The sequence below is a fragment of the Ranitomeya imitator genome, chromosome 2 (genome assembly GCF_032444005.1).
Source record: "Ranitomeya imitator isolate aRanImi1 chromosome 2, aRanImi1.pri, whole genome shotgun sequence".
NCBI lineage: Eukaryota > Metazoa > Chordata > Amphibia > Anura > Dendrobatidae > Ranitomeya > Ranitomeya imitator.
The window spans coordinates 395,920,464-395,948,162 of NC_091283.1; the positions used below are offsets into that span (position 1 = coordinate 395,920,464).

At 43.9% G+C, this 27,699-nt stretch overlaps 1 protein-coding gene across 1 annotated transcript in view; it reads right to left on the bottom strand.

Annotated features, from left to right (window-relative positions):
* LOC138666666 (uncharacterized) overlaps positions 1–26,938 on the bottom strand; it is a 123,362-nt gene extending 96,424 nt beyond the window's left edge. Inside the window, 6 exon segments of the mRNA XM_069754855.1 lie at positions 1,844–1,928; positions 3,791–3,888; positions 3,968–4,091; positions 4,174–4,353; positions 4,467–4,601; positions 26,875–26,938. Coding sequence (XP_069610956.1) covers positions 1,844–1,928; positions 3,791–3,888; positions 3,968–4,091; positions 4,174–4,353; positions 4,467–4,544 — 565 coding nt within the window. The 5' untranslated portion in view covers positions 4,545–4,601; positions 26,875–26,938.
* Between the last annotated feature and the right edge of the window lie 761 nt (positions 26,939–27,699).

Below are 27,699 nucleotides of genomic sequence, written 5' to 3' on the forward strand. Positions count from 1 at the left end.
GTTTTTTAGCTGATTTTTATGATTGGCAGCCGTCACACACTGAAAGACGCTTTTTATTGCAAAAAATATTTTTTGCGTTACCACATTTTGAGAGCTATAATTTTTCCATATTTTGGTTCACAGAGTCATGTGAGGTCTTTTTTTTTGCGGGACGAGTTGACGTTTTTATTGGTAACATTTTCGGGCACGTTACATTTTTTGATCGCTTTTTATTCCGATTTTTGCGAGGCAGAATGACCAAAAACCAGCTATTCATGAATTTCTTTTGGGGGAGGCGTTTATACCGTTCCGCGTTTGGTAAAATTGATGAAGCAGTTTTATTCTTCGGGTCAGTACGATTACAACGATACCTCATTTATATCATTTTTTTATGTTTTGGCGCTTTTATACGATAAAAACTATTTTATAGAAAAAATAATTATTTTTGCATCGCTTTATTCTATAACTTTTTTTTTTTCTGATGATGCTGTATGGCGGCTCGTTTTTTGCGGGACAAGATGACGCTTTCAGGGGTATCATGGTTATTTATATCTGTCTTTTTGATCGCGTGTTATTCCACTTTTTGTTCGGCGGTATGATAATAAAGCGTTGTTTTTTGCCTCGTTTTTTTTTTTTTTTTCTTACGGTGTTTACTGAAGGGGTTAACTAGTGGGCCAGTTTTATAGGTCGGGCCGTTACGGACGCGGCGATACTAAATATGTGTACTTTTATTGTTTTTTTTTTTATTTAGACAAAGAAATGTATTTAGGGGAATAATATATATATTTTTTTTTCATTATTTAGGAATATTTTTTTTTACACATTTTGAAAAATTTTTTTTTACTTTTTTACATTGTCCCAGGGGGGGACATCACAGATCAGTGATCTGACAGTGTGCACAGCACTCTGTCAGATCACTGATCTGACATGCAGCGCTGCAGCCTTCACAGTGCCTGCTCTGAGCAGGCTCTGTGAAGCCACCTCCCTCCCTGCAGGACCCGGATCCGCGGCCATCTTGGATCCGGGGCTGGATGAAGCAGGGAGGGAGGTGAGACCCTCGCAGCAACGCGATCACATCGCGTTGCTGCGGGGGGCTCAGGGAAGCCCGCAGGGAGCCCCCTCCCTGCGGGAAGCTTCCCTATACCGCCGGCACATCGCGATCATCTTTGATCGCGGTGTGCCAGGGGTTAATGTGCCGGGGGCGGTCCGTGACCGCTCCTGGCACATAGTGCCGGATGTCAGCTGTGATAAACAGCTGACACCCGGCCGCGATCGGCGGCGCTCCCCCCGTGAGCGCCGCCGATCGCGCTGGACGTACTATCCCGTCCATGGTCATGGGGGCCCACCCCACCTCTACGGGATAGTACGTCCCATGTCAGAAAGGGGTTAAAAATAAAACTATATAAAAAAAAAATCTCTCAAAAACTTTTCAGCACTTGTAACATTCACATATTGGCATATATATTGTTGATATATCTGTATATGATGTACCTTTTCTTTATTATATGCATGTAGTGAAGAATCCTGTTTTTAGGCTGAGAAAGTTCTCCTGTATGTAACAGCGTATGACTGATAATGTTTCTATTTTCCACATCAGTGATCTTCGACCATAGCAAGCAATGGTCAAAAGTATATTTAGAGGCATGCCCTGGGCACAGTGTCCTGTGTGTTAGACAGGATTGTGAATACGGAATATCTTCTCTACAGCAGCTCAACAGCATAGAGATGAATGCACAAAATAGTGTATTAAATCTTATTTTTTATTTAAGCACAAAATCTTTAAGTGTAAAATCGGCGCACCCTAAAAACTTCAACATCTAATTCAAAATCAGTGACTTCTCTGCATTTATTGGTCACTACTCACCTGTGTGGTTATCTGTAGGATCATTACACCGCTCATCACCCCTCACATATGTCTCTGTAGTGTTAATATGGGGCAGATCTGTATCCTAAAACAAAAAATGAAGAAATTATAAGGAACATTTTTGCAGAAAAGAAAAAATAATTAGAATTATGGCCAAAAATAACATGACAGCAATAGTAATCAAAATTCTGCAGTCTCCTGCATAAATCCAACCTGTCAGCTACTAATTCTAACCAGCAGTCTCCATAACCAAAAAATTGTGAGAAGATCCAGAAATTAAGTTCTCCATCTTCTCCGCTTCTATGATGCAATTTTATCATGCAAGAAAATCTTATCAAACTCAGATGACAATTGGATCAAATTCTGACAGAGTTTATAAGAACTTTGTGGTATGGGGCATAGTCCTTTTACCATAGGATGAACAGTTGACTTGAAGTGATGAGCTTGGTAGGCCAAAATGCTTAGGTAAGCCATAGCGTCCAATTATCTATCCAAAGATATCAGATGAAATTGCACTACAACTTTTGTGGTCTAATTTCTCCTGTTAGCCTTGTGAAAATAAAAATTTGTGGGCAAAAATATCATTTTTGTAGAAAAAATGTGATTTTTTTTATTTTCACGGCTCTACGTTATAAACTTCTGTGAAGCATTTGGGGGTTCAAAGTGCTCACCACACATCTAGATAAGTTCCTTAGGGGGTCTAGTTTCCAAAATGGTGTCGCTTGTGGGGGGTTTCCACTGTTTAGGCACATCAGGGGCTCTGCAAACGCGACATGGCGTCCAATCTCAATTCCAGCCAATTCTGCATTGAAAAAGTCAAACTGCGCTCCTTCACTTCCAAGCTCTGCGGTGCGCCCAAACAGTGGTTTAGCCTCACATATGGGGTATCGGCGTATTCAGGAGAAATTGCTGAACAAAATTTATGGTTACATTTCTGTTTTTACACTTGTGAAAATAAAAAAAAAATTGTTCTGAAGTAAAATGTTTGCAAAAAAAAGTTAAATGTTCATTTTTTCCTTCCACATTGTTTCAGTTCCTGTGAAGCACGTAAAGGGTTAATAAACTTCTTGAATGTAATTTTGAGCACCTTGAGGGGTGCATTTTTTAGAATGGTGTCACACTTGGTTATTTTCTATCATATAGACCCCTCAAAATGACTTCAAGTGGATGTGGTCCCTAAAAAAAATGGTGTTGTAAAAATGAGAAATTGCTGGTCAACTTTTAACCCTTATAACTCCCTAACAAAAAAAAATTTTGTTTCCAAAATTGTGCTGATGTAAAGTAGACATGTGGGAAATGTTATTTAACTATTTTTCGTGACATATCGCTCTGATTTAAGAGCATAAAAATACAAAGTTTGAAAATTGCTAAATTTTAAAAATTTTCGCCATATTTCTGTTTTTTTCATAAATAATCGCAAGTTATATCGAAGAAATGTTATCACTAACATGAAGTACAATATGTCACGAAAAAACATTCTCAGAATCAGCGGGATCCGTTAAAGCGTTCCAGAGTTATAACCTCATAAAGTGACAGTGGTCAGAATTGTAAAAATTGGCTCGGTCATTAAGTACCAAATTGGCTCTGTCACTAAGGGGTTAAATTTAGACAGCAACAGCACTGAAACTGGTCCATAACTGCAGTTATGGCCCATCTGTGCTAAGGTACAAGTGCAATCGGACATCAATGTTTTATTCACTTGTAGTGGGCAGTGTAAGTTGTCTGGTAAACAAACTTCTCTAAGTACTTTTCTTAGCGGATTACATCCACAGGACAAACTTTTGCTGTATGTTATCAATTTTCATTTCATACATTTCCAATTTTCATACAGGTGTCTCTAATAAATTGTCTGTTCAGTGCTGGCGGATAAAACATGACTGAAAATTAGACCTTCAGAGCCTTCTACACATCACTGGGGAAATTTCATGACACCTTTTCTCCATCTACCTGATGATCCTGAGGAACATTGGAATCTTCTTGTTTACAGTCCTGTGGAAGAAGAGGACGGGGACATCTCTCTGGTGTCGTCCTCTTACTGGATAGATCTGTAGGAAACACATACAGGGACGGAATTAATTATTTACATACAAAGGATTATAGGCCGTGTGTATTTAGTCCTATTACCTGGTGATGTGAAGGGCTGAGGAATCTCCATCATGACGTCCTTGTACAGATCTTTGTGTCCTTCTAAATACTCCCACTCTTCCATGGAGAAATAGACGGTGATATCCTGAATCCTTATAGGAACCTGACACATACAATGATACCGTCATCCGCCGATCCCTCCATAGTGTTACTGTATAATGTCCCAGCATTCCCAGCAGTGTCACCTCTCCAGTCAGCAGCTCAATCATCTTGTAGGTGAGTTCTAGGATCTTCTGGTCATTGATGTCTTCATGTATCAGGGGGTGAGGTGGAGGCCCCGTGATTGGGCTCAGGGGTCTTCCCCATCCCTCAGACACAGGGGCCTGACAGCGCTCACTAGAGGTCTTCTTCACTACTGTGTAATCCTGGTTATGGAGAGACACATTAATAACCCTCACTACAGACATTTCCAGAGTCCTCACCTCTCCATTTATGTCCATCTGTTATTCCCATAGATAAGAATTATGTAATCTCTCACCTCTCCAGTAAGCCGAAACAGAATCTCTAGGGTGAGGTGTAATATCCTCTCCACCAACTTGTCTTTGTCCCTATCCATCTTTGACTGTCAATCAGGAAGAAGAACCCCACTGAGAGGATCAGAAATTGTAGGGACCTGAATGGGAAGAATTTGATGAGATATAACATAATAAAGAATCCCATATAATAATACAATGAGATAATAAGGGTAAACATAGAAGAGCAACAGTGTAGATGTTATATTCCAGGACTGAAACTGTTTAGGCCATTAGTTGGCTGTAGTGATTACATGTTTATAATTAACAAGCAGTAATTACAGAGATTGACTAGGGACCCAGACAGTGATGAAATTGGCACAGAGGTGAATCTTTAGGGCGCAGACAGACTTTGGTATAACTTGTGCGATGATCGCATCGCACTGCACGAACTGGCCCAGCACCTCTCCTGACCTAAGCATGACAGCGTGTTGTATTTCTATGCAGCTGTCACGCTCAGGTCAGGAGGGTAGATTAGCAGAACAAGGGTTGCGATGTGATACTCGCACGAGTTATACGCCATATGTCTGTGCCCTTAATGTGAGTATTACTATTTTTATAATATAGACACTAATAAGAGACACCTGCGCTAATAATGATCAGAAGCAAACAGTGAGAATAAATGCAAAGCTGTAAAAAGGTGCATGCACACCTTGTCAACTGTGTGCTACCTAAAAAGGATACTCAGAAACCGCTGATAGGTAGATACTAAGTTAGCGGTTTCTGAGTGTATTAATCTTTAGCATTTAACAGAATTCTGACTCTTTTTTTTTTATATCTGCTTAGTTATAAAACCTATATATTTTAGACCACACACAGTAACAAACTGTTTCTTTCTCAGAATCAGCAGCTGAATATGCTGCTCAAAGATTTATCATCTACACTGAATTAAGCATAACTAAGGGTATGTGCACACGTTGCAAATTTGCCTGTGGAATTTTCTGGGCAGAATCTTCCACTCTTGGCAGAAAACGCACTTGAAAATCCGCACACATTTGATGTGGATTTTTATGCGGATTTGTATGCGTTTTTGTAAGCTAAATATAGATATATTATTTAACAAAAAAATAAGAATTGTGATGTCATTTCCTTGTCCATCCTCTTCTTTTACTTAGTCCATTGAAGAATAATGTTTACACACAGATATATACAGTAGATGGATTTATAGGTAGATAGATAGACCTATAGATATAGCTATAGATAGATCGATCTATCGATCTATCCTTAGATTATCTATCTATAGATCTATCTATCTAAAGATAGATCTATAGATAGATGGATAGATAGATCTATAGAAAGATGGATAGATAGATCTATAGAAAGATGGATAGATAGATCTATAGATAGATGGATAGATATATCTATAGATAGATGGATAGATATATCTATAGATAGGTAGATAGATAGATCTCAAGCTTTAGAAAGGCTCTCCATGAGCCGAAGTGTAACCGCAATGGGCTATTAAAATTTAGCACCTTTAAAACTTCAACTATCAGTGATGTGCTACCTCTAACTTTTTGGACTCCTATGACAAGGTTTGGTATATGCCTGGGGGTCTCTGCACCCTAATTTTGCTTTTTTTGCGCTACTTTTAACCCTTTTTTGTATCTATCTATCGATATATTTATAGATAGATGGATAGATATATCTATAGATAGATGGATAGATCTATAGATAGTTAGATATATCTATAGATAGATAGATAGATAGATAGATAGATAGATAGATAGATAGATAGATAGATAATACCAAGCCCGATGTTTAGTAATAAACATAATAAAATGGTACATAAAGAGTTAAATAAAGACACACACACAAAATCTGCTTCAGGCCGGGGTCACACTTGCGAGAAACTCGCACGAGTCTCGCACCTCAATACCCAGCACTGCCGCCGGAACTCAGACCGGAGCGTTCAGCTGCAGAGAAATACATGCAGCCGCACACTCTGGTCCCGCGTGCCGGCGGCAGTGCCGGATATTGAGGTGCGAGAATCGTGCAAGTTTCTCGCAAGTGTGACCCCGGCCTTAAACACAGTATCTGTTTAATTTTAAAAATATATATATAAAAAAATGTCATGGGCTCCCACGCAATTTTCTGCAGTAGAGAGGGAATGCCAGCGACTGCGGGCTGATGTTTATAGCCTAGGAAGGGGGTAATACCCATGAATCTTCCCAGGCTATGAATAGCAGTCCCCAGCTTTATATGTTCCATGAACAGTTTAATCAGTGTCATCACACCATCAACGTAACATGCAACTACTCCTGCACTGAAATTAACTTTTTGGACCCCATCATTAAGCTACAGAACAATGAAATAGAGAAGTGCCTATACCAGAAGCCAATTGACTTTCCAACATACCTTAAACAGTTTCCACACAAAACACATCAAAAAACTCTATTGTCTACAGCAAAGCCATCAGATACAATAGGATATGTTCCAACACTATTGACAGAGACAAACACCTTGGTTGCCTCATAAAGACATTTTTTTTTAAACCAGATTGCAAGAGCCACCAGAAGAGCAAGGAATCATCTCCTACATTACAAAACTAAACAAGAAAGCAACCGGGTGCCTCTAGTAGTCATCTACAATCCAAGTCTGGAGTTGCTAAGGGAAGCTTCACAGAAACTACAACCTTTATTACAAAAAGATGTTGATTACTATATATTTCCAGATTCACAATTTCTATGTTTTAGGCAGCCCCAAAATATAAGAAGCATCATTTTCAGAAGCTCCCTGTCCTCTCCAACAGCTGCAGGAACCCTTCCTTGCAATCACAAAAAAATGTAAAGCCTGTCCATTTATAATGAGCACGGACAAGATAAAGATCCCCAATTCACATCAGGATTACAAGATACCAGGTACTTTCAGCTGCATCACATCTAATGTAGTGTACTTAATTATATATATCAAATGTCCAACTGTCGGTCTGTATGTAGGGGAGACAGGGCAAAAGCTTAGAACAAGGATGAATTCTCATTGCAACACAAGAAGAGAAAAAAAAATAATAGATTTACCTATGGCCAAACATTTTTGTATCCCTGATCACAGAATCAAGGACATAAAATGACTTGAATTATATGGTAAATTCAAATCTCAGAGAAACAGAAAAGATAAACTTATGACAACCTTGGACACACTCAGAACAGAAATGAATGTGTCGCCTGGATTTATGTCTTTCTACATCAACTAAGGAATGTGCTCCTGGGACCTTTTGGGGGCATCACAACCATGGACCAGACCTCAATCACAGGACAATACAATTTTACACTCCTCATCTATGAGCTGCTCCATGCTCAATATTTACTGCAATGACTCTCTCTCCCCTTCCCGCTTCACATCACTTGTCTTGTACTGCATTACTCATGTGCCATGTTGTGTATAAATATGAAGAGACCTGAGCAGTCTCGAAAGGTTGCCATTTGTTACCATCTTTTCAGTTAGCCACTCAAAGGTCTCAAACAAGGAGGACTCTCAAACTTTAAAATTTTTCTATCTACTGGCCAATATGGTATAAAGATATATATTTTTCCTGTACAAAATATGAGGATCTGTTCCAGAGGCAGAAAGGACACCAGGTTTCTGATCTTACATGGATATTGGGACTATAAAACATTCACACCGCTAATCTAATCTAAGGATTTATTCTATAAACTTGGTTTGTTTATTTAAATGTCCATATATTATGCCACATCTCTGCTCTTTTTGTGTACATATTTGTGTTACTTCAGATCGGTATGCCTGATGAAGAAACTAACATAATTTATTTTATTTTTGTTATCCAATAAAAGGTATCATAACTACAAGATTATTTTGTTTTTCCCACAGAGAGCAATCTTTTTTCAACTGGCAAACACGGTACCAAACCATTTTTTCATTCAACAAAGGCTAAGTTCATATTAGCATTCCAGGGCTTTGCGGAGGGCTGCGTATGTACATTGGGTACACAGGGCATGTATGCAGATGCATTGTTATGACGTGCCCCAACCACACGGGAACGCAACAAGTTGCATTTTGTGCGGACAGCGGGCGCATCAAAACGACGCATCCGCATACATCCACATGTCCTGCATACCCAATGTTAAAGATAGGTATGCAGGACGCATGCAAATGTATGTGAAAGTAGGCAGGGCTTAATGGAGGACGTACGCAGCCCTCCGCAAAGCCCCAGATCGCAAATGTGAACCCGGCCTAAGATCCTGTCAGAAACATTCAATGGCAGGAACGCTTTATATACTTCTGCACTGGGAAAGAACGACATCTCCCATCAATCTCCAAGAAGTAAGTCAGGAACAGAGAGGATCGAGAAAAATGAAAAGAAAAGGGTAAGCTGGAGGGATGCAAGTCGAATAGAAAAGCATTCAATATATGGTAGCAGTTTCAGTATTCTATTTTATTTGAAGTAGACCATGTCCTTTATTTTAGATGAAGAGCGAGAGAGAGAGAGCCTGCTCCATCATATCGGAGGAAAGTGATAGAGCCTCCTCCATTATATCTGAGGTCACTGACAGAGATACAGCCTCTTCCAATTATATCTGAGGTAACTGACAGAGATAAAGCCTCATCCATTATATCTGAGGTCACTGACAGAGATAGAACCTCCTCCATTATATCTGAGGTCACTGACAGAGATAGAGCCTCTCCATTATATCTAAGGTCACTGACAGAGACGGAGCCTCCTCCATTATATCTGAGGTCACTGACAGAGATAGAGCCTCCTCCATTATATCTGAGGTCACTGACAGATAGAGCCTCCTCCATTATATCTGAGGTCACTGACAGAGATAGAGCCTCCTCCATTATATCTGAGGTCACTGACAGAGATAGAGTCACCTCCATTATATCTGAGGTCACTGACAGAGATAGAGCCTCCTCCATTATATCTGAGGTCACTGACAGATAGAGCCTCCTCCATTATATCTGAGGTCACTGACAGAGATAAAGCCTCCTCCATTATATCTGAGGTCACTGACAGAGATAAAACCTCCTCCATAATAACTGAGGTCACTGACAGAGATAAAGCCTCTCCATTATATTTGAGGTCACTGACAGAGATAAAGCCTCCTCCATAATATCTGAGGTCACTGACAGAGATAAAGCCTCCTCCATTATATCTGAGGTCACTGACAGAGATAGAGCCTCCTCCATTATATCTGAGGTCACTGACAGAGATAAAGCCTCTCCATTATATCTGAGGTCACTGACAGAGATAAAGCCTCCTCCATAATATCTGAGGTCACTGACAGAGATAAAGCCTCCTCCATTATATCTGAGGTCACTGACAGAGATAGAGCCTCCTCCATTATATCTGAGGTCACTGACAGAGATAAAGCCTCTCCATTATATTTGAGGTCACTGACAGAGAATTAGAGCCTTCTCCATTATATCTGAGGTGACTGACAGAGATAAAGCCTCCTCCATTATATCTGAGGTCACTGACAGAGATAAAGCCTCCTCCATAATATGTGAGGTCACTGACAGAGATAAAGCCTCTCCATTATATCTGAGGTCACTGACAGAGATAGAGCCTCCTCCATTATATCTGAGGTCACTGACAGAGATAAAGCCTCTCCATTATATCTGAGGTCACTGACAGAGATAGAGCCTCCTCAATTATATCTGAGGTCACTGACAGAGATAAAGCCTCTCCATTATATTTGAGGTCACTGACAGAAATAGAGCCTCCTCCATTATATCTGAGGTCACTGACAGAGATAAAGCCTCTCCATTATATTTGAGGTCACTGACAGAGATAGAGCCTCTCCATTATATCTGAGGTCACTGACAGAGATAGAGCCTCCTCCATTATATGTGAGGTCACTGACAGAGATAGAGCCTCCTCTATTATATGTGAGGTCACTGACAGAGATAGAGCCTCCTCCATTATATCTGAGGTCACTGACAGAGATAGAGCCTCCTCCATTATATCTGAGGTCACTGACAGAGATAGAGCCTCCTCCATTATATCTGAGGTCACTGACAGAGATAAAGCCTTTCCATTATATTTGAGGTCACTGACAGAGACAGAGCCTCTCCATTATATCTGAGGTCACTGACAGAGACGGAGCCTCCTCCATTATATCTGAGGTCACTGACAGAGATAGAGCCTCCTCCATTATATCTGAGGTCACTGACAGATAGAGCCTCCTCCATTATATCTGAGGTCACTGACAGAGATAGAGCCTCCTCCATTATATCTGAGGTCACTGACAGAGATAGAGTCACCTCCATTATATCTGAGGTCACTGACAGAGATAGAGCCTCCTCCATTATATCTGAGGTCACTGACAGATAGAGCCTCCTCCATTATATCTGAGGTCACTGACAGAGATAAAGCCTCCTCCATTATATCTGAGGTCACTGACAGAGATAAAACCTCCTCCATAATAACTGAGGTCACTGACAGAGATAAAGCCTCTCCATTATATTTGAGGTCACTGACAGAGATAAAGCCTCCTCCATAATATCTGAGGTCACTGACAGAGATAAAGCCTCCTCCATTATATCTGAGGTCACTGACAGAGATAAAGCCTCTCCATTATATCTGAGGTCACTGACAGAGATAAAGCCTCCTCCATAATATCTGAGGTCACTGACAGAGATAAAGCCTCCTCCATTATATCTGAGGTCACTGACAGAGATAGAGCCTCCTCCATTATATGTGAGGTCACTGACAGAGATAGAGCCTCCTCCATTATATCTGAGGTCACTGACAGAGATGGAGCCTCCTCCATTATATGTGAGGTCACTGACAGAGATAGAGCCTCCTCCATTATATCTGAGGTCACTGACAGAGATAGAGCCTCCTCCATTATATCTGAGGTCACTGACAGAGATAGAGCCTCCTCCATTATATCTGAGGTCACTGACAGAGATAGAGCCTTCTCCATTATATCGGAGGTCACTGACAAAGATGGAGCCTACTCCATTATATCTGAGGTCACTGACATATAATGGAGGAGGCTCTATCTCTGTCAGTAACCTCAGATATAATGGAGGAGGCTATATCTCTGACAGTTACTTTAGATATAATGGAGGAGGCTCTATCTCTGTCAGTGACCTCAGATATAATGGAGGAGGCTCTATCTCTGTCAGTGACCTCAGATATAATGGAGGAGGCTATATCTCTGACAGTTACTTTAGATATAATGGAGGAGGCTCCATCTCTGTCAGTGACAGTGTAATAAAAAAAAAAAAACAATTGTGGAATTGCACTTTTTTTTTACAATTTCACCGCACTTGGAATTTTTTACCTATTTTCCAGTACACTCTATGGCAAAATCAATGGTTCAAAAGTACAACTTGTCCCGCAAAAAACCAAGCCCTCACATGGTCAAATTGATGGAAAAATAAAAGATTTACGGCTCTGGGAAGAAGGGGAGCAAAAATAAAACAATTAAAAATGGCCCGAGGGTGAAGGAGTAAAGCAGTTTCCTTATTTGTTGCATTTTTGGTGCAGATGTGAAGCAGCGTTTTTTAATATCATTTTTATTGTACAGAAAGGGTTTCATTCTGCACTTAACTGCAATGTTTATATGCTTTGTTTAGGCTCCACATAGAAGGCTCTAGAGAACAAAAGCTCTAAACCTGAACAGGTCACCAGTGTGTTTAGATGCCCCGTTTTCATGAAATCACATTCACTTTGCTTGGACAGTTATTGTATATTCACGTTGTGTTTTGCTGCATTTGTTTATGCCAATTAAAAGCTTATTTTTTACAGTACCAGCAAAAGCTATGAGATTTGGGAAATCTCATGCACATACTTGTTTTTTTCCTGACTGAACTGTAGAACTGCTGCTTTTTCTTAATTCAGCTTTTTTTCACCCGTAGAAAGCAAGGAGTAAGTGTAAAAACACTGCCATCGGTTTTTGCAGCATTTTTAACCAAATGTTACAGTAAACAGAACCCAACCAACTCAATGCATTGCCAATGTGTTTGGTAAATTATGACTGACCTTTTCAACTCTCCCCTCCCCCCCTGCCATTTTTACATTTGCAATTGTGTATTTTTTCATGAACTCATCTAAACTTTTTTGTTACAAATAGTGGTCAAATTTCCATATGAGGAGTGTGATGCAGCGAAGTCCTTGCTGTGCAGTGAGAAGGCAGTGACCCATATAAAGTTCAAAATAAAGTTGTTGAGGAGAGCCATAAGATCAAATACTTAATTAACCCCAAGACATAAGAGATTGAGAGAAGCGAGCCATAACGTGTATTGTTGATCTTACATAAGTTTTTTTAGATGAAAGTAAGACACTAAAGATGGCTGCCATTTCCTGTATCAGAGAGCCATGTGGCTGCCTGGCTGGTATCCAAGATGGCGCCCACCCTGGTGACCTCATGGATCCACCCACAGTGACGCCCACCTTGATGACCTCATGGACCAACCCACCCTGATGACGTCATTGATCCACCCATGGACTTGCTCATTGCCCAACCCACTAACCAATGGAATGCATCCGATCACTCCCATTTTAGAGCTAACCGAGCCCCCTTACAGGGGATATATAAATCTGTGTCTTGCCTGAATAAAGTCTCTTTTTCCCTTGCAGCTGGGCCATAGATTGATCATGGAGAGTTTACATATGACTGTGTGTTGCTATATGTTTATTTCTTTGGTGCGCACCTGATCAATATCCATTAGGCCAGGAGTAGGCAACTTAAGTGAAGTGAACATTTTATTATTAATTTGTTCAACCTAACAAATTTGGCTGCCCAACGTGGGGCCAGCAGAGGAAGAGCCCTGAACCCTGAGGACCGGCGACTGGAACGGCAGAACGCGCTGAATACCCCGAACGTGGAGACTGATCACCTCCTTATCAGAACACGGTAAGTCTGCTGATTTTTATAATCTGTAGTCTTTACCTGTGTCCTTCGGGGTATCCTGTGCAGATTGCCTGACCGTGTCCGGTCTTCGTGGTATCTGTAAGACGGCAGAAGGGTCTCTCCGCTGCTGGTCATTTAATTGCAAGAACCGCCACATGTTTTAGTTGACTACTGCCTGTTATGTGTTGTGAGGAGGGGAGATGACTGGTAGTTAAAACAGGAAAAGCAAGTATTTTTTTAGAGAAGGAAAAGCAAGTGTTAGAACAGGAAAAGCAAGTTTTTTTTTAGAGAAGGAAAAGCAAGTGTTAGAACAGGAAAAGCAAGTTTTTAGAAAAGAAAAGCAAGCAAGTGTAAGAAAAAAAAATTATTTTTGTCTGTGGTACAGTACATGGTTGTCGCCTGTGATAAGATTTTCAGTTCTGTATAAGAGAGACTAGGACCTTGAGTGATTGACTCGGCCTAGGGGGGCCCGGTAAAACTTGGAGTGAGATGACTCAGTTCGGCGCCTAATAAATTGTGTAGCGGCTCATTAAAACTTGGAGTGAGATGACTCAGTTCGAGCCAAATAAATAAATTTATAGTTTTTTTTGCCTCGTGGCATCGAGTGAGTTGACTCTGCACGGGGACTGGTAAGTTAGGGAGCAATTTGACTAAGTAGGGAATAATTGGTTTGTAAAGTACGGAACACGGAAGTCAGACAGGGACCACGTGACAAGAAGAAATAGGAACTGAGTACTGCAGACTCAGTTCCCTTTAGAATCTCAGGGTTGAGTCATCTCCCCCGTCTTATTGTTTGTTTGGTGTTTGTTATCTTGATAGAGATATAGATATCTATAGAAAGATGGAGAAATTAATGCAGTTCTGCCGTATTGGCACTAAGCCAAATTCAGATGGCAAGATAGACTCGTGCACATTAGTAGCGACTCGTGAAGGGAAGAGTCATGTTAAACAATGTAAAAAGCTTATGAAGTTGTGTGGAATGCCAGAAGGGGAAGGTTACAGCCCCTGGAGTGGAAGATTGTCTTGAAAGAAAGAAAGGGTATCCTAGAAGATAATGGATTTTTGTCTACTGCTAGGGCATGGGAGAGAGTCTCTGAAAGTCTGTATAGAGAAAATTGGGTAGAAGAGGAAAGGAATAAAAAGGGCAGAGTTTTGAATTATGTGTATTACAAAAATATATCCTGTGAGCGGCCACCACCTTATAATGGTGGCCCAGAGCCATGTGCTAACCCTGGCAGCGGCCATTTTGTGAATGGTAAATTTGTTAATGCTGGTAGTAGCCATTTTGTGAATGGTAAATTTGTTAATGCTGGTAGTAGCCATTTTGTGGATGGCAAAAGTGTTAATTCTAATGGCGGCCATTTTGTGGATGGCAAAAAGTGTTAATTCTAATGGTGGCCATTTTGTGAATGGCAAATGTAATTCTGACGGCGGCCATTTTGTGGATGGCAAATGTAATTCTGACGGTGGCCATTTTGTGGATGGCAAATGTAATTCTGACGGCGGCCATTTTGTGGATGGCAAATGTAATTCTGACGGCAGCCATTTTGTGGATGGCAAATGTAATTCTGACGGCGGCCATTTTGTGGATGGCAAAAGTGTTAATTCTAATGGTGGCCATTTTGTGGATAACAAATGTAATTCTGACGGTAGCCATTTTCTGGATGGCAAATGTGCTGCTCCTGGTGGTGAACATCTTAGACTAAGGCTACACACCACATCACCAAATCCTTGTTACCCAGTAATGACCACTAACGGCCAATACTATTTTCCTTTGGGAAGTGAACAAGCTTTACCCATGTATCCTGTCTCAGTGGTTTCCAATGGGGCACCGAACCTTTCCCCTATCTAGCAATCCTCCCGCCTGGATCGTCCTCGGCACCGACCCTTTCTACTGTCACTTCCACTGCCAATTTAGCCGCACACCCACACAAGATGCTCCAAGCAATGGCCTCTCCTCCCAACGCTTCCACTACAATAGCACTCTCACACAGTCTACCTAACCCTATACCCGGTACCTCACAGGCTCTCTTGCAGCCAAGTGCACACCTGTATGGGACGGTGGCAACTGTATCAAGGGGGGGCTCAATCTGGGAGGGGGATGTCAATAGCACAGGAAGCACAAAGGGGAGGGAATGTTGGCAACCTGTTTTCGAAAAAGAACTTCCTGAGGGACCCTTGTTAGTGGTGGGAAAGGGTGACATAACGACAATGGAAACAGACGCTATTGTTAAAGCTGCCAATTCTCGGTTAGAGCATAATGGAGGTGTAGCTAGAGCTATAGTGTAAGCAGGAGGGGCGACTATTCAAGCTGACAGTCAAATCATTGTTGAGTCACGTGGTCAGATAGCTATTGGGGACATAGTGGTGACTAAAGCTGGCAATCTTCCATGTAGAATGATCATACACGCTGTGACCCCTACTTTTGACCCTATTCAACCAGACGTTAGTGCTCAACAACTTCTTGCAGCAATAACTCGCATTTTAGAGTATGCGAATATTAGTGAGCAAATTGAGACCTTGACAATTCCGGTGCCATCTCTACTCCCGCCTCAGGTGTCACCACCAACAGTGCCAATGCTCATGTCTGAGGAGCCCACCCTCTATGTCAAGTTTACACCCCAGCAAGCTGCTACTCTGTTGTACCAAGCTCCAGATCCAGAAAAACAGCCGATGCCTTTCTACAGAAGCATGCTTCAAATCCAAAGTACTTACCCAGCTACGTGGCAAGATCTAATTTCCCTGGCAAATCTTAAAGCAGTCGATGCATATTGGTCTGTTATGGATATCGTGTTCAATGATGACTCACTTGCCAGTGACAAGACATGGGACTCTGGTGTTGAGTTCTGCCAAGAACCCAAGACATGGGCCTCGGATGAGCTGGCTGACCTATCACTTATTGTCGCCAAAGGATTCCAGATGCCTCAAAGCTGATGCAGCCATTGTACGAAGACCTCAAGACATCAGCGTTTCCACTATGTACCAAATCCGTGGAAGCTTTCTACGCTCTTAAACAGGCCATACAGTCTGCACCAGCTTTTGGAATCCCAAATTCTGATATCATCTGAGGACATCCAGTTCTCTTAATGGCTCCACACGACATAATTGCTATTCCTGCAACCCTAAACATCTGTTGGTGCAGCGTCATATGAGACTACAATATTCGCTGTTGGTTCCGGATAATGTCACTCTTGTCCGCTGCAGCATCTTCAAACTGTCCATGCTGCTTCCTCTTTCCAGGGGGGATGTGGATGATGATGCTGATGCTCTCAGAGAAGATGCCTCTACACACTCAAAGGAGGATCATGACTGTCTTGAACAAATGCAGAAAGAAGTAGCCTCCAAGAAAAACGTGTCTGAAGACCCATTCCCACATGCTGACCTGACGTTCCTCACTGATGGTTCCAGATTTGCAGATGAAACGGGAAGGTTCCATACGGGATATGCCGTGGTTACACATGACCAGGTCATCTCAGCTGGATCACTACCACCGCACATGTCTGCACAAGAAGCGGAACTTAAAGCTTTGACGTTGGCTTGTCAGGAAGCAACGGAGAAGGTGGTCAACCTCTACACGGATTCAAGATATGCTTTCGGAGTGGCTCATGACTTTGGCAGTATCTGGGTAGCCAGAGGATACCTAGCGTCCAGTGGAACTCCTGTAAAACATGCTGCTACCATATAAGAACTTGTGGCCGCTCTTGATCTATGTTCGGAGGTTGAAGTGATCAAGATCAAAGCTCACGGAAGATTGGATTCTCCAGAAGGAAGGAGGAACTTCTTTGCTGACAAAACAGTAAAAACCTATGCTGCTGATCCATTTGGGAAAGAGAAAGCAGCAGTGTACGTGTCACAAAACACTGAAGAAGGGACTAAAGGCTCTCTTATGAGGATTATCCATCTACATCAAGACATCGGATGATGAAAAGAAGCCATGGCAAGAAGGAGGAGCTAAAAAAGGATGAAGATGGAGTCTGGAGGGTGAACAAAAAGTTCTGTCTACCCCGTAATCTGTATTCCTCGGAGACAGAATGGGCACACGGTATCGCCCAGAGGCAGGAATCAGATGATTGACCTGATTTGGAAGACTTACATGGCACTTGGGATCTCTACTGTCACCCCAAAAATACTGCAATTCCTGCCTTGTGTGTGCAACATGCAATCCAGCACCGCCCCAGAAAGTTACTCAGAAACATTGGCTAAACCACTCTATCCCTTTCAGAGAATTCAGATAGATCACATTCAAATGCCAAAAGTAGGGAAGTACGGGTATGTACTGGTAGTAACTGACATGTTCTCAGGATGGCCCGAAGCCTATCCAGTAATAAACATGACTGCCAGAGTGACTGTTAAGAGACTGATGACTGAAGTAGTATGCAGATATGGGGTCCCAGAGGTAATTGAGAGTGACCAAGGACCTGCGTTCACTGCAGCACTGACTAAGGAACTATGGACATTGGTGGGAGCTGATTTGGGTTTACATACTCCATATCACCCACAGAGCAGTGGGAAAGTAGAAACACTGAATGGCACCTTGAAAAATAAAATACTGAAAGCCAGTTAGGAGGTCAGACTTGGACAGACATTTTGCCCATTGCCTTATACTCAGTCAGAAACACTCCAAGGGGTCCCACCAAACTCACACCACACGAGATTCTTTTTGGGGGAGCCTCCAAGGTTCAATATTTTCCACAACAACTAGCTTTAGGAAGTGATACTCTTGTAAATTATGTAATTGTCCTTACTAAAAGAACTGTCAGTAACACATGTACAAGTTTTATCATCCATTCCAGATCCAGATTCCAGTGAAGGTACCCATGATTTCCAACCTGGTGACTACATGCTGGTAAAGAAGTTCATCAGAAAGATATCCCTGGAGTCGAGATTTGAGGGTTCCTACCAAGTGCTCCTGACTACTCCTACTTCAGTCAGGATTGCTGAGCGTCTCCTGGATCCATATTATTTTTATTATTTATTGTTATAGCGCCATTTAATCCATCTCTCACATTATAAACTTGTTAGACAGTTAGGGACAGAGTAGGATCTGACCTGCTTGTCAAAGTCCAGCTACAAAGGGAGGTTTTCCACAAGGGAAAACTTGTCTCAAACTGGTGAAAACTCCAATTCCCCCCTCCCGGGCGAGACGGTCAGATATAGGATGTGTTACATCAGGTTGAGTGACATGTGTATTTTATGTAACCATGGAGATGGGAGATTGGAGAGTAATAGATCCAGCAGGTAGAAAAGTCCCGAGGACGCTGGTAGCGCGCTCCGAGATACCTCCTGATATATCCATGATTGGTCACACATTCTCTGGTGTCTATAGCATCCGTATTGTCATCAAACCTCTGATGTCATAGTGACACTTAACACTGGTGGGTTAGGGAACCACGGTGGGATCAAGATAAAAAAAGGGTTAATAAAGTATTTAGGGGGGACTGTTGAGGAGAGCCATAAAATCAAATACTTAATTAACCCCAAGACATAAGAGATTGAGAGAAGCGACCCATAACGTGTATTGTTTGATCTTACATAAGTTTTTTTTAGATGAAAGTAAGACTCTAAAGATGGCTGCCATTTCCTGTATCAGAGAGCCATGTGGCTGCCTGGCTGGTATCCAAGATGACGCCCACCCTGGTGACCTCATGGATCCACCCACAGTGACGCCCACCTTGATGACCTCATGGACCAACCCACCCTGATGACCTCATGGATCCACCCATGGACTTGCTCATTGCCCAACCCACTAACCAATGGAATGCATCCGATCACTCCCATTTTAGAGCTAACCGAGCCCCCTTACAGGGGATATATAAATCTGTGTCTTGCCTGAATAAAGTCTCTTTTTCCCTTGCAGCTGGGCCATAGATTGATCATGGAGAGTTTACATATGACTGTGTGTTGTTATATGTTTATTTCTTTGGTGCGCACCTGATCAATATCCATTAGGCCAGGAGTAGGCAACTTAAGTGAAGTGAACATTTTATTATTAATTTGTTCAACCTAACAAAGTCTTGTTTATTTTATAGCATACTCACAAACCGAAAACATAAGCAAACAAGTCCTTTGGTATGCAGCCGGAAAAAACAAAGACAGTCCACAATCCGTTGCCGTGAACGTATTACACCACTGTGTACGCTGGGGTGTCAGGCTTTTTAGGCTCTGCCTGGCCCGTGTTGCTCCACATGGAAAGAGCTCATCATAAGCCTCCTGCAAGGTCTGACTCCCAGACCAATACTGACACACCCAAACTCTCTTGCAGGGTTTTTTTTCTTTCCTCCAGATTCTATGGCCATGGGCCACTATAAAATCTGGGCTGGAGGAAACGGACCGGCCCCACTACCTTCCTGCAGTCCGTTTCAAAAATAAAAGCCCATGCTGGGTTTTCCTGAATAATTTCTGGGTCAAATAACTTGACCCAGGTCACACTCACTTTTATTCTTCCCTGTGTCTCACAGACAACCTGCTGTGAGCACAGGGCACTCCAGCGGATCTAATATGCTTCTAAGCACATCCTGGGGGATACATAGCGACCCTCGCATATGACACCGGTCACTGCCTCACATACCCCCCCCCCTCTGTTCAGACTTGTGGGGTTGAACATTTGTCAGCATACGTGGTGCCCGTGACAGGGCATCGGCATTTCCCTGTGATTTCCCAGCCCGATGTTCCACAGAGAAGCTGAAGTTTTGTAGGGACAAGAACCATCTGGTGACACGGGCATTCCTCTCTTTTGCATTTCTCATCCAGACGAGGGGTGAATGGTCCGTTACCAACCGAAACTGACGCCCGAGCAAATAGTAGCGTAGGGACTCTTAGGCCCACTTAATCGCCAAGCACTCCTTCTCCACTACGCTATAATTTTTCTCTGCCGGGGTCAGTTTCCTGCTTAAATAGGTGACTGGATGCTCATCCCCGTTCACCTCTTGTGACAGCACCGCTCCTAAGCCTACCTCTGAGGCATCAGTTTGCACAATAAAGGTTTTCTTGAAGTCGGGGCTGATGAGGACCGGCTGTCCACACAACGCCGACTTCAGACACTGGAATGTTTCCTCTGCTTGAGGATTCCACTTGACCATCACCGTTTTCTTCCCTTTTAACAGGTCCGTTAGGGAAGCCGATTTACCTGCAAAATTGGGTATAAATCGACGGTAATACCCAATGATGCCAAGGAATGCCCTCACTTGTTTGGTACTTAAGGGCTTAGGCCAGATTTGCATGGCCTCAATTTTGTTCACTTGAGGTTTGATAACCCCCCGGCCGATCACGTATCCTAAGTACCGGGCTTCCGTGAGACCTATCGCGCATTTCTTTGGGTTTGCTGTTAACCCTGCAGCTCTAAGAGACTCCAGCACTGCTTGTACCTGGGACAGATGTGTATCCCAGTCGGTACTAAAGATGACTATGTCATCCAAATAGGCCGACGCGTAATCTCTATGTGGTGCTAACACAATGTCCATCAGCCTCTGGAATGTGGTCGGAGCCCCATGTAAGCCAAAAGGTAAAGACAACGTATTGATAGAGACCCTCTGGGGTTATAAAAGCAGTCTTTTCCTTCGCTGACTCCGTTAAGGGAACCTGCCAGTAACCTTTTGTGAGATCCAGCGTGGTGAAGTACTGGGCCTTCCCCAGTCTCTCAATTAGCTCGTCCACCCGTGGCATGGGATACAGGTCAAATTTTGACACTTCATTTAACTTCCTAAAGTCATTACAGAAGCGTAATGACCCATCTGGTTTTGGTATTAGAACAATAGGGCTAGCCCATTCATTTCGGGACTCCTCAATGACTCCCAACTGAAGCATTTGCTTTACCTCGGCTGCGATGGCTTGCCTTCGGGCTTCTGGCACTCGGTACGGCTTCATCCGCACCTTTACCTGGGGCTCAGTGACAATGTCATGCTGAATCATCGAGGTTCGCCCCGGCAGCTATGAGAATACATCCATATTCTGCTGTACCAAAGCTCGAGCCTCCCGCCGCTGCTGTTTTGTGAGGGCATCATTGACTTTTACCTCACAGCCGGCTGTGTCCTTGGCCAGTGCCAGAGGGACCTCCGATGGTATGACCGTAGTTGCCTCTGTGACCAAACATTCTCGGTCCTTCCAGGCCTTTAGCAGGTTTACATGGTACAGCTGCTCGGGTTTTCTTTTCCAGGGTTGGTACACTTTGTAATTCACTTCCCCCACCTTCCCCCGTATCTCATAAGGCCCTTGCCACTTGGCCATGAGTTTACTCTCTGGGGTGGGTACTAGTACCAACACCCGGTCTCCTTCTTTAAAGGTCCTGACTGTGGCCCTTTTATTATATGTACGGCTCTGAGCGGCCTGGGCATCCAACAGATGCTCCTTTACTATGGGTCGCACCACCGCAATCCGATCCTGCATACTTGCCACATACTCGATGACACTCTTATGTGGAGTGGGCTCCTGTTCTCATGTCTCTTTGGCTACATCCTGCCATACAATAACTCAAATGGGGAGAATCCCGTGGACGCCTGCGGTACCTCGCGTATGGCGAACATTAAATATGGCAATAACATATCCCAATCCCTCCCATCCTTGGCGACCACCTTTTTGAGCATGGCCTTGAGGGTTTTATTAAACCTCTCAACCAACCCGTCGGTTTGTGGATGGTACACTGACGTACGTAATTGTTTAATTTGGAGCAATTTACATAGCTCCTTAGTCACTTTAGACATAAAACGAGTTCCCTGATCCGTAAGAATCTCCTTGGGTAGCCCAAGGCGACAAAACATGCCAAACAGTTCACGGGCTATTAATTTAGCCGAAGTGTGCCGGAGCGGTATCGCCTCTGGGTATCGGGTGGCGTAGTCTACGACTACTAATATGTGCTGGTGGCGCTGGGCGGATTTTACTATTGGTCCTACCAGATCCATCGCTATCCGCTCAAAAGGTACTTCTATGATGGGCAGAGGCACTAATAGACTCCGGTAGTTCGTGGTGGGTGAGGTTAGTTGACACTCAGGACATGTGTCACAGTGCTTTGTAACCTCAGCGTAGACACCAGGCCAAAAAAACCTCTGTAATATGCGCTCTAACGTCTTTTTGGCCCCCAAGTGCCCCCCCAACATGTGAGTGTGAGCCATGTCGAGCACTGCCCACCTCATCCCGGATTTTATCAACCCTGTACAGTAACTCCTGGTTGATCATCATCCGGGGAAACTCCTTTTCTGCACCAGGTTGTTGTGCCCCCCCATTCACCTCGATTACTCTTTCCCTTGCCCGGGTCAGAGTGGGATCCTGGAGCTGGGCAGTCCCAAACTTACCAGGTGACACCTCCAGCTCAGGAATTGATGGATTCTCTTCAACTTCTCCTGCCAACACCTCTAGGGGAAACCTATCGGGATTACACACTGTCCCTATCGTGGCGACCCCTACGGCAGGTGTCCCTGACTCGGGATCTTCGGGTTCTGCTCCCGGAATGCTTTTTACCCTGAGAGGGTTAACTCTGGTCTCCCAGAGGGACCAGAACAAGGGCAAGTCTCTACCCAACACGGTTCCATACGGAAGAGTCTTTACCACTCCCACCACATGTTTTATCTCTCCACATGGAGTGGAGAACGTGACCTCCGCAGTCGGGTACTCTCGGAGGTCCCCATGTATGCACACTACCCCCACCTTTCGTCCATTAGGACTGTCCCCAGCAACCAGGGACCCGTGTACCAGGGTCACCAAGCTCCCCGAGTCCAAGAGAGCATCCGTCTGGTACCCGTTAACGAGTACTCTGCACAGCTGAGGTTTGGTACCAGCAGGGTCTGTAGTGGCAATGCAGACTGGCTGGGCATACATAGACACCCGGCGGGTATACCCGCAGTCCATGGGTTCTGTTGTTAGGGGGCAATTAGCAACCACATGTCCAGGTTCTTGGCACCGCCAACACGTAATGACTGTGGCACGAGGTAACCTTGGGGCCAGTTTAGGGGACACCGGTCTGTGGTCACTCTCTTTCCGAGACAACCCTTCAGCACGGACTCGGTCCGGTTTTGTCCCAGTGGAGGGTCGTGGAATTTTCTCAGACTCCTGAGCTGGCGGAGCCTTACGTGATTGCCGAAGCGGAGCAGTGTCCCGTATAAAGTCCTGGGTGGCCTTATATCGCTCTATCAGACCTACAACCTGGTCTAGGGTACCCTGGTACCCTTGACCCACCCAACACTGTATGGCTGCTGGCAGAGCCCTCACCAGTCGGTCGACCACCACCCTCTCCACTATCTGACTTGTGGATAAAGTCTCAGGTTGGAGCCACCGTTTCACAAGCTGCAGTAAGTCAAAAATCTGAGACCGGGCAGGCTGGGCTTCCAAAAAAGTCCAAGAAAACACCCGTTGAGCTCCCACATAAGTATTAACCCCCAGTCGGGCAAGGATCTCACCTTTTAGCTTGGAATAGTCCTGGGCATCCTCCCGACTGAGGTCAAAGTAGGCCTTTAGCGCATCACCCCTCAAGAACGGAGCCACAACTTCGGCCCACTGTGCCGCTGGCAGATTCTCCCGCTCTGCCGTGCGCTCATAGACGGTGAGGAAAGCTTCCACGTCATCTTCCGGACTCAATTTCCTCAAAGCGGAGCGGACCTTGTCACGGGCATCGCGACGTTCCGGGGTCGGTGCTGGAGGTGCCTCACGCAGGGCTGTAATTTGCTGCAGCAGCAGGTTATTAGTTTGTTGCTGTTGTTGCTGTGTGAGGACCAGCTGCCTTAGGATCTCCTCCATTTTGTCTGTAGGCCTGAATTGTAATGTAGCAGGCTTAATAACAGACATGCAAATGGTGTTGGGGTATGCCTTAATTCACACTGCCCGCATTCTCCACCAAATGTGATGCAGCGAAGTCCTTGCTGTGCAGTGAGAAGGCAGTGACCCATATAAAGTTCAAAATAAAGTCTTGTTTATTTTATAGCATACTCACAAACCGAAAACATAAGCAAACAAGTCCTTTGGTATGCAGCCAGGAAAAACAAAGACAGTCCACAATCCGTTGCCGTGAATGTATTACCACACTGTATACGCTGGGGTGTCAGGCTTTTTAGGCTCTGCCTGGCCCGTGTTGCTCCACACGGAAAGAGCTCATCATAAGCCTCCTGCTAGGTCTGACTCCCAGACCAACACTGACACACCCAAACTCTCTTGCAGGGTTTTTTTTTTCTTTCCTCCAGATTCTATGGCCATGGGCCACTATAAGATCTGGGCTGGAGGAAACGGACCGGCCCCACTACCTTCCTGCAGTCCGTTTCAAAAATAAAAGCCCATACCGGGTTTTCCTGAATAATTTCTGGGTCAAATAACTTGACCCAGGTCACACTCACTTTTATTCTTCCCTGTGTCTCACAGACAACCTGCTGTGAGCACAGGGCACTCCAGCGAATCTAATATGCTTCTAAGCACATCCTGGGGGATACATAGCGACCCTCACATATGACACCAGTCACTGCCTCACAGGAGGCAAATTTGAACTTTGGGATCCTGAAAAACGCAGCATAAAAATGCTTTTTGTCTGCAGCATTTTTTTCTACTGCCAAAATATCATGTTTTGGCTGCAGAAAAAAAGCATCTAAACAGCAATGTGTGAATATAGCCTTAAACACAGCAAAATTTCTATGCAAAAAAAAAGGGGCAGCAGAAAAAACTTAGCATTTACGCTACATGTGAACATGGCCTAAATGTCCCAGCAAAGTGGATGTTGTTTCATGAAAACCCTTGGTGCATCTCAATACTCAGTTGTACTATGCTGTTTTAGTGCATTTTTTCTCTATGGGCTTTGATGTGGCACTTGAAAAAAATGGATGTAAAAAAAAATCAAATGCCATTGCCCCCTCAAATTGTGATAGTCCCGCTGAATCGGGGAAGGTTTGGGAGCTTTGCCTTTGCTGAAGTAGGCTACACATTTTTACATAATCTTAGGGCTCGCTCACACTAGTGTATAACTTGGACGAGTGCTATCCGATGTTTTTTCTCATGCCGATTCGTATGTCATCCAAGCGCAGTCTGATGTAAGCGCACAGAGAAGATGGAGAAATTAAATTCTTCATCTTCTCCACACCTGTACTGTGATTCTTTCATGTGATCACAGTAAAATGACACTCGGCTCATACTCGGACAGAGTTTGAGCCGAATGTTATTAGCATAATTGGCCCATTTTCTCTTGCATGAAAAAATCCACGCAACTGTGAGTGAGCTCTTAAGATGATGACACAAGCCACAGCTTCTATGCCTATGCAATAATTGTAGTTAAAGGGACTCTGTCAGCACAGAATGACTGTTCAAACCAAGTACAAGCGCTTGGTGTGTCACGTCATGGACAATTATTTATATTCACCTTCCCACCTGCATGTTTTCCATCTGTCTCCTCTCTTCTTTGGCTCTATGAAGTCAGAGCGGTCAATCAAAGAAGGAAGGAGAGAGACTGAGGGAAAACAAGCAAGTGTGAAGGTGTATTTAAATGTTTGGCCATGCCAAACTGCACCAAGCTGCCGGACTTAGTTTCAACCGTCAGAGAGAGTCTCTTTAAGGGCAGAGACAGACTTCCGTATTTCTCGTGTGAGAATCGCATCATAAACCTGGTACTGGCTGTCGGCTCTTCTGACCCGATTTGACAGCTGCATAGAAATACATCATACTGTCTTGCTCAGGTTAGGAGAGGTGCCAGGCGAGTGCATGCAATGCGATCCTCGCACGAGTTATACGGCGGTCTGACTCAGCCCTAATACTATGTCAAGGCGAGCACCATGGCCTACTAATGATGGACCATGGGATTCAGATGTGATAGTCATGAGCAAAGGTAACTCCACTCTTGGCTTTTTAACTTCTTTGGCGGTTATATACTCGGAGGGACTGATGTTACCAGATTGGCGTCCCACATCTTTCAATATGGTGCCTTATCAGCCAGTTTAACAAAGGTACTAGAGAAAGGTTCCAAAAAAAAGATAAAATCTAGGACATAAACAACACAGATAAATAGTTATATAATTTCTCAAAAATGTTGTATATAGACAGAAAACTGCTTCTCATACGTCCAAGCATCCTGGATCCATGGGGACATCCTCAGATGTGGGAAGCTGCCGGGGAGGTTTGCGGCAAGCACTGACATTATGTGTACCTGCGTCCACAGCCTGTGCCCTCTGCAGCACCTGAGGGGGGCGCAGCACACACTGACGTCACCATCCCCCCAGGTGCAGGAGCCGCGCACACCACACAGCGGCGCCACCTGTACATCTGCACTTAGAGCGAGAGTCACACTATAGAGGAGGGAGGGGAATGTGTGGTGGGGAATCACACTGTGTGAGGGGCATGAAGGAATAGCCAACTGTAAGGGTTGAGTCTTTCAATGTTCAAAGTAGGATCACTAGTTCCAACAGGTGGCGCTATATAGAGTTCAAGTCAACTTTCTCTCTGAAGAGGCAATTTGCATATCAATGTTCAGAGGAAATTTAAAAAAGAATAGTATGAATATTAGAATGCAGCAATATAAATACACCTAAACAGGCTCAGCACTGAGGGGGTTAATGTCCCTTGCACCCAGTAATGGAGAATCTCCAGCACCTACCTCCACCTGCAGAGCTGCACTCCACATATATGGCTGTTCTGTGCGTACAGGACCTGTGATGAGGTCACAGGAGGGGAGGAGTCAGGAGTCACATGATACATCTCACTTCCTATAAACTCAAGAATAGCTCCTCCCACACAAGATTCTGGTCACATTGGCACAACACCATCCCAGGTCCTGTGCGCACAGAACAGCCATATATGTGGTGTACGTCTCTGCAGGTGGAGGTAGGTGCTGGAGATTCCCCATTATGTATTACTAGATGGTGGCCCGATTCTAACGCTAGAATATGCATGTCCACGTAGTATATTGCCCAGTCACATAGTATATTGCCCAGCCACATAGTATATTGCCCAGTCACGTAGTATATTGCCCAGTCACGTAGTATATTGCCCAGCCACGTAGTATATTGCACAGACCACGTAGTATATTGCCCAGCCACGTAGTATATTGCCCAGTCACGTAGTATATTGCCCAGCCACGTAGTATATTGCCCAGCCACGTAGTATATTGCACAGCCCACGTAGTATATTGCCCAGCCACGTAGTATATTGCCCAGTCACGTAGTATATTGCCCAGCCACGTAGTATATTGCCCAGTCACGTAGTATATTGCCCAGCCACGTAGTATATTGCACAGCCCACGTAGTATATTTCCCAGCCACGTAGTATATTGCCCAGTCACGTAGTATATTGCCCAGCCACGTAGTATATTGCCCAGCCACGTAGTATATTGCCCAGTCACGTAGTATATTGCCCAGTCACGTAGTATATTGCCCAGCCACGTAGTATATTGCACAGCCCACGTAGTATATTGCCCAGCCAC